General features: G+C 42.7%; 1 protein-coding gene across 1 annotated transcript in view; it reads left to right on the forward strand.

Annotated features, from left to right (window-relative positions):
- Positions 1-16,025, forward strand: part of TRAPPC11 (trafficking protein particle complex subunit 11) — a 102,798-nt gene that overhangs the window by 49,325 nt on the left and 37,448 nt on the right. Inside the window, exons 19-21 of the mRNA XM_073607031.1 lie at positions 2,499-2,654; positions 13,927-14,114; positions 14,231-14,379. Of these exons, the coding sequence (XP_073463132.1) occupies positions 2,499-2,654; positions 13,927-14,114; positions 14,231-14,379 (493 nt within the window). The remainder of the gene's footprint in view (positions 1-2,498; positions 2,655-13,926; positions 14,115-14,230; positions 14,380-16,025) is intronic.

Raw genomic sequence — 16,025 nt, forward strand, 5'->3', positions numbered from 1 at the left:
GCTGGACTCCAGGGAGCCTCAAGTACTCTCTCAATAGGGACTTAACTCCCATCCCACTCATCATCCCCCAATACTAAAGAGAGTGATTGAATGAATAAACTCAGTGATTTTGGGGCATAGCCATTGGGGCACATCTGCGATCTAAAGTTAGAGCCGCTAATGGCAGTGTATGGCATTAGTTTTAGAGTTAACAATGGCTGACAGATTTGCTTTTAAAGTTCATTTACAACTTTGTTATACTGGAATTTTGGTACGGGCTCCAGCACAGCAACTAACAGTGCCTCAATGAGTGGGTGAGGCTCTGGCATTAGTTGAATAATGATGTTGACAGGGCGGTGGACTTTGTGTAAGGGGGTGGCAGGTCTTAGGGTAGTGGTGGTCAGCATCACCGAACGGTCACAAATACATTTCAGTTGTTAGAGGTCACAGCTCTTACAGCACTTTTACAAATCAATGCTTCCACATGTGTGCTTTCTACAGCCCCCGAAAAATAACATGCACCACAGTTGATATTTCTCTTAAGCAAGATATATTATACAACATCACAGGGAAAAAAACATGTATAAAGAACAGGGATTCAGAAAAGGTAAGCTTGGGGATAAAGCAAACTACTAGAACCCAGTCTAGGGAATATTTATCCTTCTATTGGCCTCAGTAAGCACCTAGGGTATGAAAAACACAAACTACTTTCTGCAGGGGCTCCAAAGGCTTGAGATTGGCTCCAAGGGCTTGAGATTGGCACCATGGGCTTAGGGGAAACCTGTACTCTGATAAATATGATGTTGCGTTATTTTCTTGACCTCAATGCTTTGACGAACTGACAACCATGCTAATGACATAGTTGCCAACATTGTAAAAAAAAAAATGTATATGGACACTTTGTCTGTAGGAGACTTCTTATAATTAGGGGGCGGGGCATTAGTTTCTAGGTGTGACATAGTGGGGGAAAGAAAAATGTGGCGCGTGAAGTGCACCGCGGTGAAAAATGGGTGTAATTTAAGCTAAATATTGGGCTTTGCTTAAAGGGGGCGTAAATCAAAGGGGGTGTGGTTAGAGTCTGAGAGGGATGGAGGGAGAAACAAAGGGAGAGAGAGAGAAGGAAAGAAAGAAAGGGGGATGGAGAGACAGCAGGCCCAGATCCTACACCACAATAGAAATATGTGTATTTCAGAAAGTTTAACAATCGGCAGATAAAGATACTCCAAGCACCTGGTGTTAGCGCTTCAATCATCCTGGCACCATGGTTGTTATGGTGTCAGGGTGATTGAAGTGCATTATTACTATTAGTACATTGTAATATAAAATAAAATAGTTCAACTCACCATAATGTAGAATCAGTGGGAGCCCTGAGCATGTCACTTGCCACGTCGCCTGCCATCAGAGGCCATCAGGTGTCCCCAGTAGAGTCCCTCCTTACATCAGGCGTCCCCCGGTGGAGTCCCTCCTTACGTCAGGCGTCCCCCGGTGGAGTCCCTCCTTACGCCAGGCGTCCCCCGGTGGAGTCCCTCCTTACGCCAGGCGTCCCCCGGTGGAGTCCCTCCTTACGCCAGGCGTCCCCCGGTGGAGTCCCTCCTTACGCCAGGCGTCCCCCGGTGGAGTCCCTCCTTACGCCAGGCTTCCCCACAGAGTTTCCGTCGCCATTAAAGAAGACCAGAAGTAGCAGGCCGAGTGGAACAAAAGCCAGCCGGGTGGCTGCCAATAGAAATTGAGCTGCGGCGGCGCCACCTGCCCTGCGGCCTTTCCCACAACAGGTCACAGACAAACGGCAGGGGTGGGGCGGCGCCTCTTGTTTGTTCTCCCCTGCATTACTTCTGGTCTTCTGTAAAATGGCAAATGTCGCCGCGGACCTTTTAGCAGCGGCGAAAAATCGGGAAAGCACAAATTTCCCGGGGCATTTCCTGGGAAACGGTAAAACTGGAAAAAGGTCTAAATCCCGAGAATGTCCCGGGAAATTTGGGACAGTTGGCAAGTATGTAATGAGCAGTTCTAAGGTCATAGAGAGGCACTGCTAATAAATCACCAGTTGATATACAAGTGAAGAATATGTAATTTCCCTACACCTCCAAACTTTGCTGTTATCCTGCTAAAAGTCTTACAAGTAATATGAAAGCACGCTAGATTGGTAACACGGTGTCTGTATCTAATGATGGTTAAATTTAAGAGAACCCCAAGCTACCAATTTTTTTATGCAACTGAATATAGATCTGCAGGGAATTGTAGTTCAGAAATTTAGGCAGTCATAATTCTTGACGTATGGTTTTGCACATTAAACAAATCTTCATTAGAATAGAATTATTTTCATTTGCTGACTTGGCTGGTATTCAAACTGGTTCACTCATCACTACACAAAAGCACAAAATGACTCTTGACTGTCGGGTAAGGACCCAGCCTGCCTGACTACAAACTTTGCTGGACTTAAAAATATGTTGAATATGTATTTTTGTATTTAATATGTTAATTATGTGTATATGTATATTTCTGATGTTAAATCATAACAGGAATATAACCAGTTCTGTGTGGTGGAAGAGCAGTACCAATCAAGCGATATTCTGGAGCAGTCAGCACAGGGGACAATGTGTCTGGTGCCAGGAAAGACAAGAAAATTCACATTTAAATTTGTGGCCAAAACTGAAGATGTTGGAAAAAAAATAGAGGTCAGTGACAATACTCCAATATTCATTGACGTAAACCACACAGAGAGTCTCTGAACTGTATGTTTGTAGGAGTTGTATAGATCTAAGTGACCACTTCTATATACCCGTATTACTAATTACTAATAAAGTGATCTCGCGCGGTCATGTAAAATCACCAAAAACACTATATGTATCAAACAGTTCCTGAACGTGCAAATGCATAAAATGCAAAAAATAAAAACGAAATAGATAAAGTGCACACTGTAAGTGCACGATAAATGATATACCAGAATAAAGTGCAAAGTGGAATATCTCCATGTAGCTGTCCCAGTATACTCCTGTGTGATGTAGATAATGCAGTTAGAGAGAGAAGAGAAAAATGCCTCCAATAGTGTAGCATGTTTGGATAAACTAAGGATTCATTTATTAAAGTGCTGTAAAACGGACTCTTACATTAAAAACAATAAAGATAGGCAAATAAACAGGGTCCCCAGATGAAGTGACGTGACGTAGGGAGTGGCCGCAAGCAGACGTGTACCGGAAGTAACGTGAGAAGGCGCTGTGAACGCAGATCTTTCTGTTTATTTGCCTATCTTTATTGTTTTTATTGTAAGAGTCCATTTTATAGCACTTTAATAAATGAATCCTTAGTTTATCCAAACATATTACACTATTGGAGGCATTTTTCTCTTCTCTCTATAACTGCATTATCTACATCACACCGGAGTATACAACCCCTGGCAAAAATTATGGAATCACCAGTCCCTGAGGATGTTCCTTCAGTTGTTTATTGTTGTAGAAAAAAAGCAGATCACAGACATGGCCAAAAACTAAAGGCATTTTAAATGGCAACTTTCTGGCTTTAAGAAACACTAAAAGAAGTCAAGAAAAATAATTGTGGTGGCCAGTAACAGTTAGATTTATAGAACAAGCACAGGGAATAAATTACGGAATCACTCAACTCTGAGGAAAAAATTATGGAATCATGAAAAACAAACAAAATAACACTCCAACACATCACTAGTACTTTGTTGCACCACCTCTGGCTTTTATAACTGCTTGCAGTCTCTGAGGCATTGACTTAATGAGTGATAAACAGTACTCTTCATCAATCTGGCTCCAGCCTTCTCTGATTGCTGTTGCCAAATCATCTTTGCAGGTCGGAGCCTTGTCATGGACCATTTTCTTTAACTTCCACCACAGATTTTCAATTGGATTGAGATTTGGACTGTTTGCAGGCCATGACATTGACCTTATGTGTCTTTCTTCAAGGAATTTTTTCACAGTTTTTGCTCTATGGCAAGATGCATTATCATCTTGATAAATGATTTCATCATCCCCAAACATCCTTTCAATAGATGGGATAAGAAAAGTGTCCAAAATTTCAATGTAAGCCTGTGCATTTATTGAATATTTAATGACAGCCATCTCCCCAGTGCCTTTACCTGACATGCAGCCCCATATCATAATTGACTGTGGAAATTTGCATGTTTTCTTCAGACAGTCGTCTGCATAAATCTCATTGGAACGGCACCAAACAAAAGTTCCAGCATCATCACCTTGCCCAATGCAGATTCGAGATTCATCACTGAATAGGACTTTCATCCAATCATCCACAGTCCACGATTGCCTTTCCTTAGCTCATTGTAACCTTGTTTTTTTGTGTTTAGGTGTTAGAGATGGCTTTCTTTTAGCTTTTCTGTATGTAAATCCCATTTCCTTTAGGCGGTTTCTTACAGTTCGGTCACAGATGTTGACTCCAGTTTCCTCCCATTTGTTCCTCATTTGTTTTCTTGTACATTTTCTGTTTTCAAGGCATATTGCTTTAAGATTTCTGTCTTGACGCTTTGATGTCTTCCTTGGTCTACCAGTATACTTGCCTTTAACCACCTTCCCATGTTGTTTGTATTTGGTCCATGTTTTAGACCCAGCCGACTGTGAACAACCAAAATCTTGTGCAACACTGCGTGATGATTTACCCTCTTTACCTACATACTAACAAGCAGATTTATTCTGATGCAGGTGTTAGTGTTTGTAATGAAAATTTACTGGGTGATTCCATAATTTTTTCCTCAGAATTGAGTGATTTCATAATTTATTCCCTGTGCTTGTTCTATAAATCTAACTTTTACTGGCCACCACAATTATTTTTCTTGATTTCTTTTAGTGTTTCTTAAAGCCAGAAAGTTGCCATTTGAAATGCCTTTAGTTTTTGGCCATGTCTGTGATCTGCTTTTTTTCTACAACAATAAACAACTGAAGGAACATCCTCAGGGACTGGTGATTCCATAATTTTTGCCAGGGGTTGTACTAGGACAGATACATGGAGAAAAATAGAGATTGAAGAGAAGCTGCTAGAGCCATAGTTAATGTATGAGAATCTGACTGGGTTCTATCTGTATGCTGTAGAAAGACCGACTTACCTGGTGATATCTGTTGATGCTGATCTCTTCATATGTATGAGGTGAGAGTTCTGTGAGACCACTGTCACCAGGAGACCACCTGTGGAGTTGCTCATGAACTTTCCTTTTTACCATTCCTGCACTTAGCCACCTTATATACATCCACCTTTATGAACTTTGTTCTCCTGGAAGGACTATTACTTATTGCCCCCATTTATTTTTTTTTGTATTTTACTCTGTTCTTGCTCACCCAAACGGTTGGAGTGACCTATATAAGGTACACATCCTCTTGGAGATATTCCACTTTGCACTTTATTCTGGTATATCATTTATCGTGCCCTTATAGTGTGCACTTCATATTGTGCACTTTATCTATTTTGTTTTTATTTTTTGCATTTTATGCATTTGCACGTTCAGGAACTGTTTGATACATATAGCGTTTTTGGTGATTTTATATGACCACGCGAGATCACTTTATTATTTCTTTTTAATTTTTGTGTATTGTGAACACTTTTAGGTTTTGCTGCTGGTTTTACACATTCTTATCATGCATTTCTGTCATAAGGCACAATTTCTATCTACTCAGAGTAGCGCGAAGGGCATTTTCACTCATATCCGTATTACTAACATCTAATGTAGTAATATAATAGAATCTAATAATATCATCTAATATCATATCTAATATAATATCATCAACACACATATTATTTACTAAAAGATTAAAATTCATACATTTATGTATAGGAACTATGGATTTGGTTTTCTAACATGGGCAGTCTTTCTCCATTTCGCCATATTTCCATCATTTTCTTTTCACTAAAAATGGACAAAAAATTTGTATGCCCAAATCTGGCATAAACATTTATTTCTTGTATATTGAAGTCATTATACTGGGGCCTACAGGTGGATTGAACAACACTAACAAAAAAATTGTAGACGATATACTTAGTGTTATTAAAGTCATATCCTTTTCTTTGTTATTTTAATAAAAAAAAAATGTTGTTATACTTAACTGCTCTGTGCAGTGGTATTGCACAGAGTGGCCCCAATCTTCCTCTTCTGGGGTCCCGGTGGCGATCTTGGCTCCTCCTCCTCTTCTTACGTCCACCATAGGCAGCCTCTTGTTATGCTGAGAAGCGTGGTCTGCACGCTTCCAACCTACGTGTCTATGGAGCCGCACTCCATAGACTTACACAGCGGGACTTGGGCCTGCCCCCAACTTCCTCTTTACTGCATTTGATTGACAGCAGCAAGAGCTAATGCCTCCTGCTGCTTCTTGAATGCTGTGTGAACAGAAAGTAAGGGGAGAATAGATGCAGCCCTGCACAGCGCTGATCTATTCTCTCCTCTCTTCCCCTTTACACAGGGGAAGAGGGGCACAGGGAAATTGACTACTATTTTATCTTAATGCAAACAAAGTATTAAGGTAAAAAATGTTTTTAGGTTTAGTAACACTTTAAAAAACATTTTTTTACTTATTTCAAACTCTACCAATCGAAGTCCTTTTTTACTCAGCTACATGGCCTTATCTTACAAATTATATGGAAGATGTCCAAACCTCACCAACTTAGAATGAGGATTTTATGTAGCAAAAAATGATTTTGGAAGTGCAGGCTTACTAGATGAGTTTTTTTTTTTTTTTTAACAAATCTGCACTTTTTTTCTCGTGCTTTTATACTGGTTTCACCAGCAGTGCTATAAACGGTGGGTTCAGTTGCAAGTGGATGCCTCTCTTCTTCACCCTAGAGCCACATAATGGACCCCCCCTTCCGTAATATTAGACTTCCAAATTTGTGGCTCCCGCTAGTCCATAATGTTATTCGCAATTTGCATCATGATGTACAGTCTCTGTCCCTTTCGTCCCTACCTAGCCCACTGACTACAGGCACTCCACGAGAATTCCAAAGGTCTCCTGGTTTTCTTATTTCCAATTACAAAGCTACTACTGCTCCGCCTCACCTAAAAGTGTCCTACACCAACCTATTATATCATTTGAGCAGTCTGTACCCCCTCTTTGCCACCTCAGCAAACTATTTCTACACTGTACTGTTTAATTGCTCTACATTTATCTTCTGGTCTCCCCCCATATACAGCCAAATGGACGGCAAAGTTGGGTCACCTTATTTCTGATGCTGAATGGGGGCGAATTTTCATAATATGCCTAAATTGTCAGTCTTGAGCCACTCAGGAGCGTAACAGCAAATTACATTCCTGTTGGTACCGTACTCCTCCTAGATTACGCGCGATATATCCTCTTCACTCAAAGACATGATGGCGTAGCTATGCCTCACCCAGCACCTTTCTTCGTATTTGGTGGAGTTGACCTCCTCTTTATAAGCTCTCGCAGTCTGTCTTAACCTTTTTATATAATAGATTTCTTTATCGTTCATCACGGAACACAGAGCAGCCATAGTAATTTCTATGTGGGTTATACGCCACCTATAGGTGAATGGACACTGGCACACCCAAAGACAGGAAGTGCCCCTCTATATAACCCCTCCCATACAGGAAGTACCTCCGTTTTTTCGCCAGTGTCTTCAAGGTGATGGTCACGGATTACATGTGCTCTTGGAGCATACTTGCTAAGTCTGGACAGTTCTATTAGAAATCATGGACTTCATTCGGATCCATTCAAAAAAGCTGTTAGCCAAAAATGGATGGTACTCAAGCCTCATGGGAAGAAGAGAATATTCCACATTAAGGGGGACCCAGGCTCTGACAGTCTTTTATGACAAAGCTCGCCGTGATGGGTTAAGATTGGGTCTGGCTGTGTGTTTTCCAGCAAACCCTGCGGCGGGAATGGTAAGTTAAAAAAAAAAAAACACAACGAAGAAAAAAACCTGGGAAAGGAACACATTTGGTTCACTTCAAAGGATTTCTTCTGAGTAGCAAATGCCTTGCCTGTTTTTCATCACTAGAGGGTGTATTGTATCATAGCTGCTTGTCATGCTTGTTTTTTTTCTGTGTACAGCGCTCCTTTAGAGACAGTATTACCCCTCATCCTGGTTGTCAGTTCCCTGGGACCTCCCGCCTTCTACCCACAGGCACGCAGCCCTCCCCCAGAGGCTGGTCCCGACAGGGGGGATCGAGGCGGCTGGCATCTCCCCACAGTACTCAGCCCCCCGAGCTATCCCGATAGACGAGACCTCCTCGTTCCACGCGCGAAGGTCTGCTGGAAATAGGCTGCCACAGGAAATAGGGGGTGTGGCTTAGGCAGCCGGCATGCATGTGGAGAGAGAGCGCGCACGTTGCACGGCACAGGCCATAAAGTTTGTGACTCTGTGATGAGTCTGGTGGCTGACAAAGGGACACAGAGTATACTGGGGCATGTAAGCGCTGTATAGGTGTTGATACAGGCATTTAAGGGCATTTTTACAGGCCATTAGGCTGAGCAGTGATAGTGGCATTTTTTTGCTGGACTACAGCTCAGCAGTGGATGCATATTGTGAGTACCACTGCATTTTGTGCTTAGGACTAGGTCTTTCCCGAAAGAAAGGTGGGAATACAGCAGGGAGGAGAGCAAGAGCGCCGCTGTCGGGATCTGAGGATCTTGGTCATGCTTCCGCAGTACTATCCTCTCCTGAAAAGCCAGGTGCAACTGGCCAGTCTGAGCCATTGAGGCTATCAGGCATAGTGGCTACATCCAACATTTCAGCTTCTGCATATGTCATCAGGGACGATTTGGCTTCAGCATTAGCTGGGTTGGAGGGAAAAATAGCCAACATGATCGCGTCTGTCTCCCAGTCTGGGAAAAAACGCGAAAGGTCCCCTTCTCCCCCTCCTGACCTTCCAGTTTCGGAACAGGAATGGGCAGATAACATTGAGGTGCCATTGGGTAACTCTGAAGAGGGACAGGCAGATGACTCCTCTTCTGAGGACTCAGTCTCAGAGAAGCCCTTCTCAGCCTCGCAATCCCAAAAGCCGATGGTCCAATCCCTTACGGAATTGGTCCGTTCGGCATATAAATTGAATATAAAGTGGATGAGGCCCCCTGTTCTTCCTTGGGTTCTTTTGAGGCCTTCACAGGGTTGCATGCTTTCCCTTTACACCCACTGCTGGGGCAACTGATATATGCAGACTGGGATCACCCAGATAGGCATTTTCTCCCTCCTGTGAGATTTTCTCTTCTTTATCTAATGGAGGAAAAATTCACTTTAAAAGTTGAGTTTGACAGCAGTGGATGTTGCTATTTCCTCTGTAAATAGGAGCCTAACTTGTCCAGTAGACAATGTTGAGGTTTTCAAAGATCCAGCTGACAAGAAGCTGGAATCTTTATTTAAAGATTTTTTTCTATAGCTGGGTCAGCAGTACGGCCTGCAGTAGCAGCGATAGGGGTTTCCTTAAAAGACCAGCTCAAGCAGGTCATTAAAAGTGAGTAGGGAATCAGGGGGAAGAAGCCCGCGAGTTAGCGGAGCTGCCAATGTCCTTATGTTTTGCGGTGGATGCCCTTAAAGATTCTATTCAATAGGTGTCACGCTTTGCTTTCTTATCTGTGCATATGCGCAGAATTCTCTGGTTGAAGCATTGGTCAGCTGGGTTGCAAAAAGCTGTTGCCAAGTTTTCCTTTTCATGGGGAACTGTTGTTCGGAGATGACTTGGATAAGTATATCCAAAACATTTCAGGTGGTAAGAGTGCCCTTTTACCAGTTAAAAGAGGGAGTAAGCATCCTTCATTTAAACGTTCTTCTTCCCCAGCACTAGGTGCTGCAGCCTCCAGGCAGTTTCGATGGCCTCCGCCGTGGGGTTCAAGAGGTAAGCTTCAAGGTCAAGCACAAGGGCAGAAGCATACAAAGCAGAGTCCTAAGGCCTCCTTATGAAGGGGCGCCCCCACTCGCTCAAGTGGGGGGGGAAGGCTTCTGCAGTTTTCAGGAGCTTGGCAGGAAGAGATCCAGGAGGTCATCTCCACAGTATCTGTAGGCTACAAGCTAGAGTTTTGGGAGTTTCCACCATTTCGGTTTCTAAGATCGAATGTTCCCAGAGACCCATTAAAAATAAGGTCTTTGTTCCAGGCACTGGTCCGGTTAGCATCACAAGGTGTGATTTACAGAGGTTCCAACAGAGGAGCAGGGTATGGGGTTTTATTCAAATCTCTTCATGGTGTCAAAACCGAATGGAAATGTCAGACCCATTTTAGATCTCAAAGATCGAAATCAATTCCTAACCATCTGCTCTTTTCGCATGGATTCAATCCGGTCAGTCGTGTCCTCTCTGAGAGGAGGATAATTTCTAGCATCGATAGACATCAAAGATGCACATCTGCATGTGCCAATCTACCCTGCTCACCAGAAATTTCTCAGATTCGAGGTAGAACAGCGAACAGCTTTGGGTTAGCCACTGCCCCCCGGGTGTTCACAAAAATTTTGGCCCCAGAATTAGCAAGATTAAGGGTCCAGGGTATATCAGTAATGGCATACCTATACGACCTGCTGCTTATAGATCAGTCGGTTTCATGGCTAGACTGCAGTGTGTCCAGCACAGTCAGATATTTGGAGCCATCTGGTTTGGATTCTCAACCTAGAGATCAGAAATCAGCCTTACGGCCAGTAAGGAGCCTAGAATACTTGGGTCTGGTCCTAGACACAGTCCAAGAAAAGGTCTTTTTGCCTCAGAAGAGGTTAGGGCTATGCCTAATTTCATTAGAGACCGTTGCAAAACAGTATTCTATCTGCTTTGAACAAAAGGGTCCAAGCCCTGGACTACCCACTGTATCTGTCCCTAAAAGTACACCAGAGTCTCAATTAGTAGTTGATAACCAGAAATTTGCAGAAGGGGAAATCCTTCATGCCGGTAACTTGGCAGATAGTAACAATGGATGCCAGCCTCTTGGGCTGGGGATCGGTTCTGGAGGAGGCCACTGTCCAGGGGAGGTGATCAGAGACTGAAGAAGCCTTGCCCATCAACATTCTAGAGATTTGGGCAGCGCGTCTGGCTCTAGTATCATGGACTTTCAGGTTGCAGGGTTGTCCTGTCAGGATACAATCTGACAGTGCCACAGCTGTGGCTTACATCAACCACCAAGGGGGTACCAGGAGTCAGGCAGCCCAAAGGGAGGTGGACCATATTCTGACATGGGCAGAGAAGCATGTGCCTTTCCTGTCAGCAGTCTTCATTTCGGGGGTGGAGAATTGGCAGGCAGACTTCTTTAGCCGCCAACAATTGTAGAGTAGAAATGAAGCTAGATCGTTCTTTGCAGGCAGCAGTATAGGTCCTTACGTCTGATGGCGGGCTGCTTCGATATGTGTCTCCCTCCCCTCAAGGGCATTGCTTTGGGACATCCCACATAGTAATTACTATGGCTGCTCTGTGTCCCATGATGTACGATAAAGAAAATAGGATTTTTAATGCAGCTTACCTGTAAAATCCTTTTCTTGGAGTACATCACAGGACACAGAGGTCCCTCCCCTCTTGCTGGGATATACCTTGCTTCGCTACAAAACGAAGGTATTTCCTGTATGGGAGGGGTTATATAGAGGGGGACTTCCTGTCTTTGGGTGTGCCAGTATCCATTCACCCATAGGTGGCATATAACCCACATAGTAATTACTATGGCTGCTCTGTGTCCCGTGATGTACTCCAAGAAAAGGATTTTACTGGTAAGCTGTATTAAAAATCCTATTTTTCTCAAGAATCAGTCCCCAATACCTCGGAAATTACTCTTCTCACTTTACTGCCTCAATCACTAATGCAAGCCAAAAGTTCTTTGCTACTATTTTTTTGTCTTTGCAGTAAGACATCATGTATTGGAAATCTAGCACTGTCCCCTTCTTTCTGGATTGGCTGGAGACTCTTAATAATGATTTGCATATGAAAGAATTGGTGGCGGATGTTAGAAACACTTACGATAAATTCAAACTTCCCTGGATACTTTTTAAGAGTTCTCCTAAACTACAGGAAGTAATGGATGCCCTTGGCTTAGACCTTTGGTTCTTCATTTTTTTTTAACTACCAGTTTCGTTTCTTCCCTAGCTTTACAGCACCTTCTATTGTTGTTTTTTCTTTTCTTTTCATACAGTCGTGTTCTCGACTTGGTGTCATGGTCAGTCCTGAAGTCTTGCCTTCTAATTTCTATTTCTGTTCCCTTGACCTTTTCTTTACCGCTCTTCTTTTCTGATTTTGATGGTTCTCTCTATTCTGTTTATTTGTTGTGTTTTATTTTCTTTCTCTTCCTCTATTCCTATCACAGTTTTTAGAGAGTACACCTAACCCAGGATTGGTCTTGTGCGATATTCTTTTTCTTCTATTCTCTTTATTGAATTATATACTTTCCAGTAAGGAGCCTGTATCATATGTAAGTATTCTTTGGTTTCCTATAATGGACATCTGATATAAGCTATATATTATTCCTCACTTTATTGTCAGACTCCTTCAAACTTGTACTCTTGTTTACATAATAAAAACATATTTGAACAAAAAAATTGTAGGCAAGCCTAGGGTATAATCCCTTCTGCTACCAGCAAACCTAGGTCCCAGTGTACTAGGAGGATAGACATCCTTTATTCCGCTTTGCTGTTGTAAGGATTAAAATATCTGTTGAAGGTAGAAGGTTTTTCATTAATGCATTCTCTGCATTAAGGTAAAAAGAAAACCTTCTGTGTGCAGTCCCCCCTTATACGTACATGAGCCCCGTCTCAATCCAGGTAGAAAGTGGCTTGCTATGGGGGCTCTCTGTTCAAAATCGTTGCACAAAGCAGGTAAGTATAATATGTAAAAAAAAAAAAAAAAATTACAATCCCTTTTTAACCAGTAATTTTTCTGGCAATTTTTTCTCCTTCACATTTTCTTCAGTCGAGACTCTGCTCTGTATTACAGCTATTGGTATGGTCGTAGTCGTGCTTGTGCCTTCTAGACTGTACCATTCAGGCTCTGCTGGACTGCACATTGCAGGGCTTTACAGTTACAGAGCAAGTTATATTGCCTCTGGCCTTGTCTCCGAAGACTTACCTAGTGAGTAGGCCAGTCAGGCTGAGCACCAGGATCTCGCTCATTTTCATTGGCCCTTTGGTGCTATTATGCCCCATTTCCCACTGGCTTTGTCATGGAAGGAATTAATGCTGTAGTGCGTAATGCTGACATCATCTGTTGGGTGTAATGTTGCCCATGCACTCTGCTCTTTTTCCCACCATACAGCTTTGAGAAAACTTCTCATTGTGGCTGCTCCTGTCGCAGGGAGTCATATGAAACCTTAAACTTCAATCTGTCCTGGGCAAAACTTTACATTTCTGCCTTGTCATCTGTGTACACTCCAGGTGTAACCAATTAGAGGCAGGCTTCCTCAGACGACAATGTCTGGGCCTAGGAGAGTGATCTTTTCACCTGGGGATCACAAGAGGGGGACCCTGGATGTGGACCTCCTGGCCTCCAGGTTCAAAAGCAAACTGGATCAGTTGGGATCAAGTACTAGAATCCAATAACAAAAGCAGTGGATGTTCTGGTGGGATCAATTCACCATGATCTGTGCTTTTCCTCCCCTAAAACCTTTTCCTAACCTGCACTGCAGGATCGAGATGGAGGACATTTTGGTGACCCATGTGGGCAGATCTGCTGTCCCTACCCCCAATTTGCCATTTTGCTTCTCGGTCTCTGGATTTAACTGCGTGGCGGTTGAAGCCCAAGTTCAAAGAGACATGGACTACTCTAAGTTTGTGATTCTTTTGATGCTTGACGCAAAAAAGTCAATTTCCCACAATTGTGCCAAATCAAAGCTGCAGCATATTACTTAAAACTCTGAGGTAAACAAAGTAGACTTTCTGACTTTATTATTCTCATGTGTTTTCTGGGTAGCATTAGTAATCCATTCATTGATTTCTCTGCCTGGAGTTATTCCTAAACCATCTCATGAATATTTGATATCTTATTGTTGTTGAGATGTTAATATCTTGATGTTTTGTCAGATTACATCAGTGGATCTAATCCTGGGGAGTGAAACAGGTCGTTGTGTGATTCTAAACTGGCGAGGGGGTGGAGGAGATGCAGCCTCGGCTCAAGAGGCAGTGCAGGCGTCGCGCTCTTTTAAGCGAAGACCAAAACTACCAGAAACTGAAGTACATTGGGATAGTATCACGATCCAAGCCAGCACCATGTGAGGAAAACTTAAGTGAAGCATATATCTGTTCTACAATTTATTGTTGCATCTAACAGTATCTGACCATCTGTTTTTGTTTTTTGTTTTTTTTTATTTATTTTTTTTGCTTCTAGGATTATTTCTAGAACACCTAAGTTGTCTGTCCTGTTACGCCATGAGCCGCCTGCACTAAATAATGAAATTTACTGCCTGATGATAACAATACAATCTCAAGAGGAGACAGTCATCAAGGATGTAAAGCTGACTGCAGGACTTAAGCCAGGTGTGTTTGTAGTTTTAGTCTCTATATGTAAAAAAAGAAAACATGGAAAATGAGAAAACAAAAGCTGGCTATAGATGGATCGAAATTCAGCTGATTACTTCTGAACTAGCCAAATTCTTATCCATCTATGCCCATTTTCATTCATGAGAAGTCGCTGTAACGGTTAATTTCTCATGAACAGACTTGTTGGAAAATGTTGCTTTGATCTACACATGCAGAAAATCGGCTGCAGTGCTGATTCTGTGTATTTAGATGGCGGGGGAGTCCCGCTGTCAGATTAAAACAGGGCAGGGAAGATTCCAGCATCCACATCAAATGTGTGGATGGGAAAGTTGGTTAATTTTTTTCATTCAGTCAGCTGGCTGAAGAAAAAAAAATTAACTATGTTTGGCCACCTGTAGCCATACAGCATCCAGTCTTGCATTAATCTATTTAGTAATATATAATGGGATTTCTTTTAAAGCATATGTAAACCCTAATTACTAACATCTCTAATGTATTCCCTTTTGGTCTGTTTTTAAGTACTTCAAGATAAAAAGTCAGTTAGTCCCTATGCTGTGGATATGAAGACATTGGGTGTGGTTAAGTACTTTAGGAAAGACCGTGGGGCCCACTATGACTCTGTACCTAAGAATAAGGAAAATAGTTAACCATATTTACCATAATTTTCCTTTCCTGGATCCTCCCCATGTCAGCCTACTATGGGTCAGCTCTGCCCCCTCTGACCCCTCCAGGATCACCTCTTTCTTAGCCCATAAAGGGCGGCTGTCTGCCCACACCAGTGTTAAAAAAAAAAAAAAACCCCGCCTTGGGACGGATAAACTGGGTGGGAATCCCCGGCTGACATGGGGAGATTCCAGGAAAGGAAAATTACGGTATGTATGGATAACAATTTTCCTTATTTCTGGACCTCCCCATGTCAGCCTACTATGGGATGTGTCGAGCAATATTAAGAAGGGAGGGAAGACTAAAAAATAAGCCAAACCCTCAATGCAATGCTACTCAAATTTTTAATGGGCAACAGCCGCCGTAATAACCGTAGAGCCAAATGTTTCCTCAGGCGGACAAGCCAAATTAAGCCTGTAATGCCTAATGTAATAATAAAAGGTGTTGGGCGCGCTCCAGCTTGCTGCTCTGCAAAATACCTCAGGGGCGACCTTGGCATATGCTGCCCAGGATGCTGCCATACCCCTCGTCGAATGTGTTTTGATCTCTGAAGGAGGAGGAAGGCCCAGCGTTTTGTATGCAATATATATGGTCTTGACAAACCAGGAAGACACAACTCTGGATGTTGCTGGCATACCCTTTTTAGGCCCCATTGGGAAAACCTACAGCTGATCTTGTTTTCAAAAGCTTTTAGTCCGTTTCAGGTAGGTTGAAACCGCAGCGACCAGGTCTAACCTACTCCACTCATCATCAGCTGTATCCGCCAGAGAGAATGACCTCCCAGTTCATACTAAATTATGTGGCCACCTTAAGTAGAAAGCTCGGTGTCGGCCTAAGGACTATCTTGTCTGGGAGCACCAAACAATATGGTTCTTTAGATGAGAAGGCGCACAACTCTGAGACTCTTCTGGCCGAGACAACGTCTAGTAAAAAACAAAAACAAAAAACTGTTAAAGGAAATAATGAACAAGAGAAAGCTT

This window comes from Aquarana catesbeiana, linkage group LG01 (assembly GCF_042186555.1).
Source record: "Aquarana catesbeiana isolate 2022-GZ linkage group LG01, ASM4218655v1, whole genome shotgun sequence".
NCBI classification, from domain to species: domain Eukaryota; kingdom Metazoa; phylum Chordata; class Amphibia; order Anura; family Ranidae; genus Aquarana; species Aquarana catesbeiana.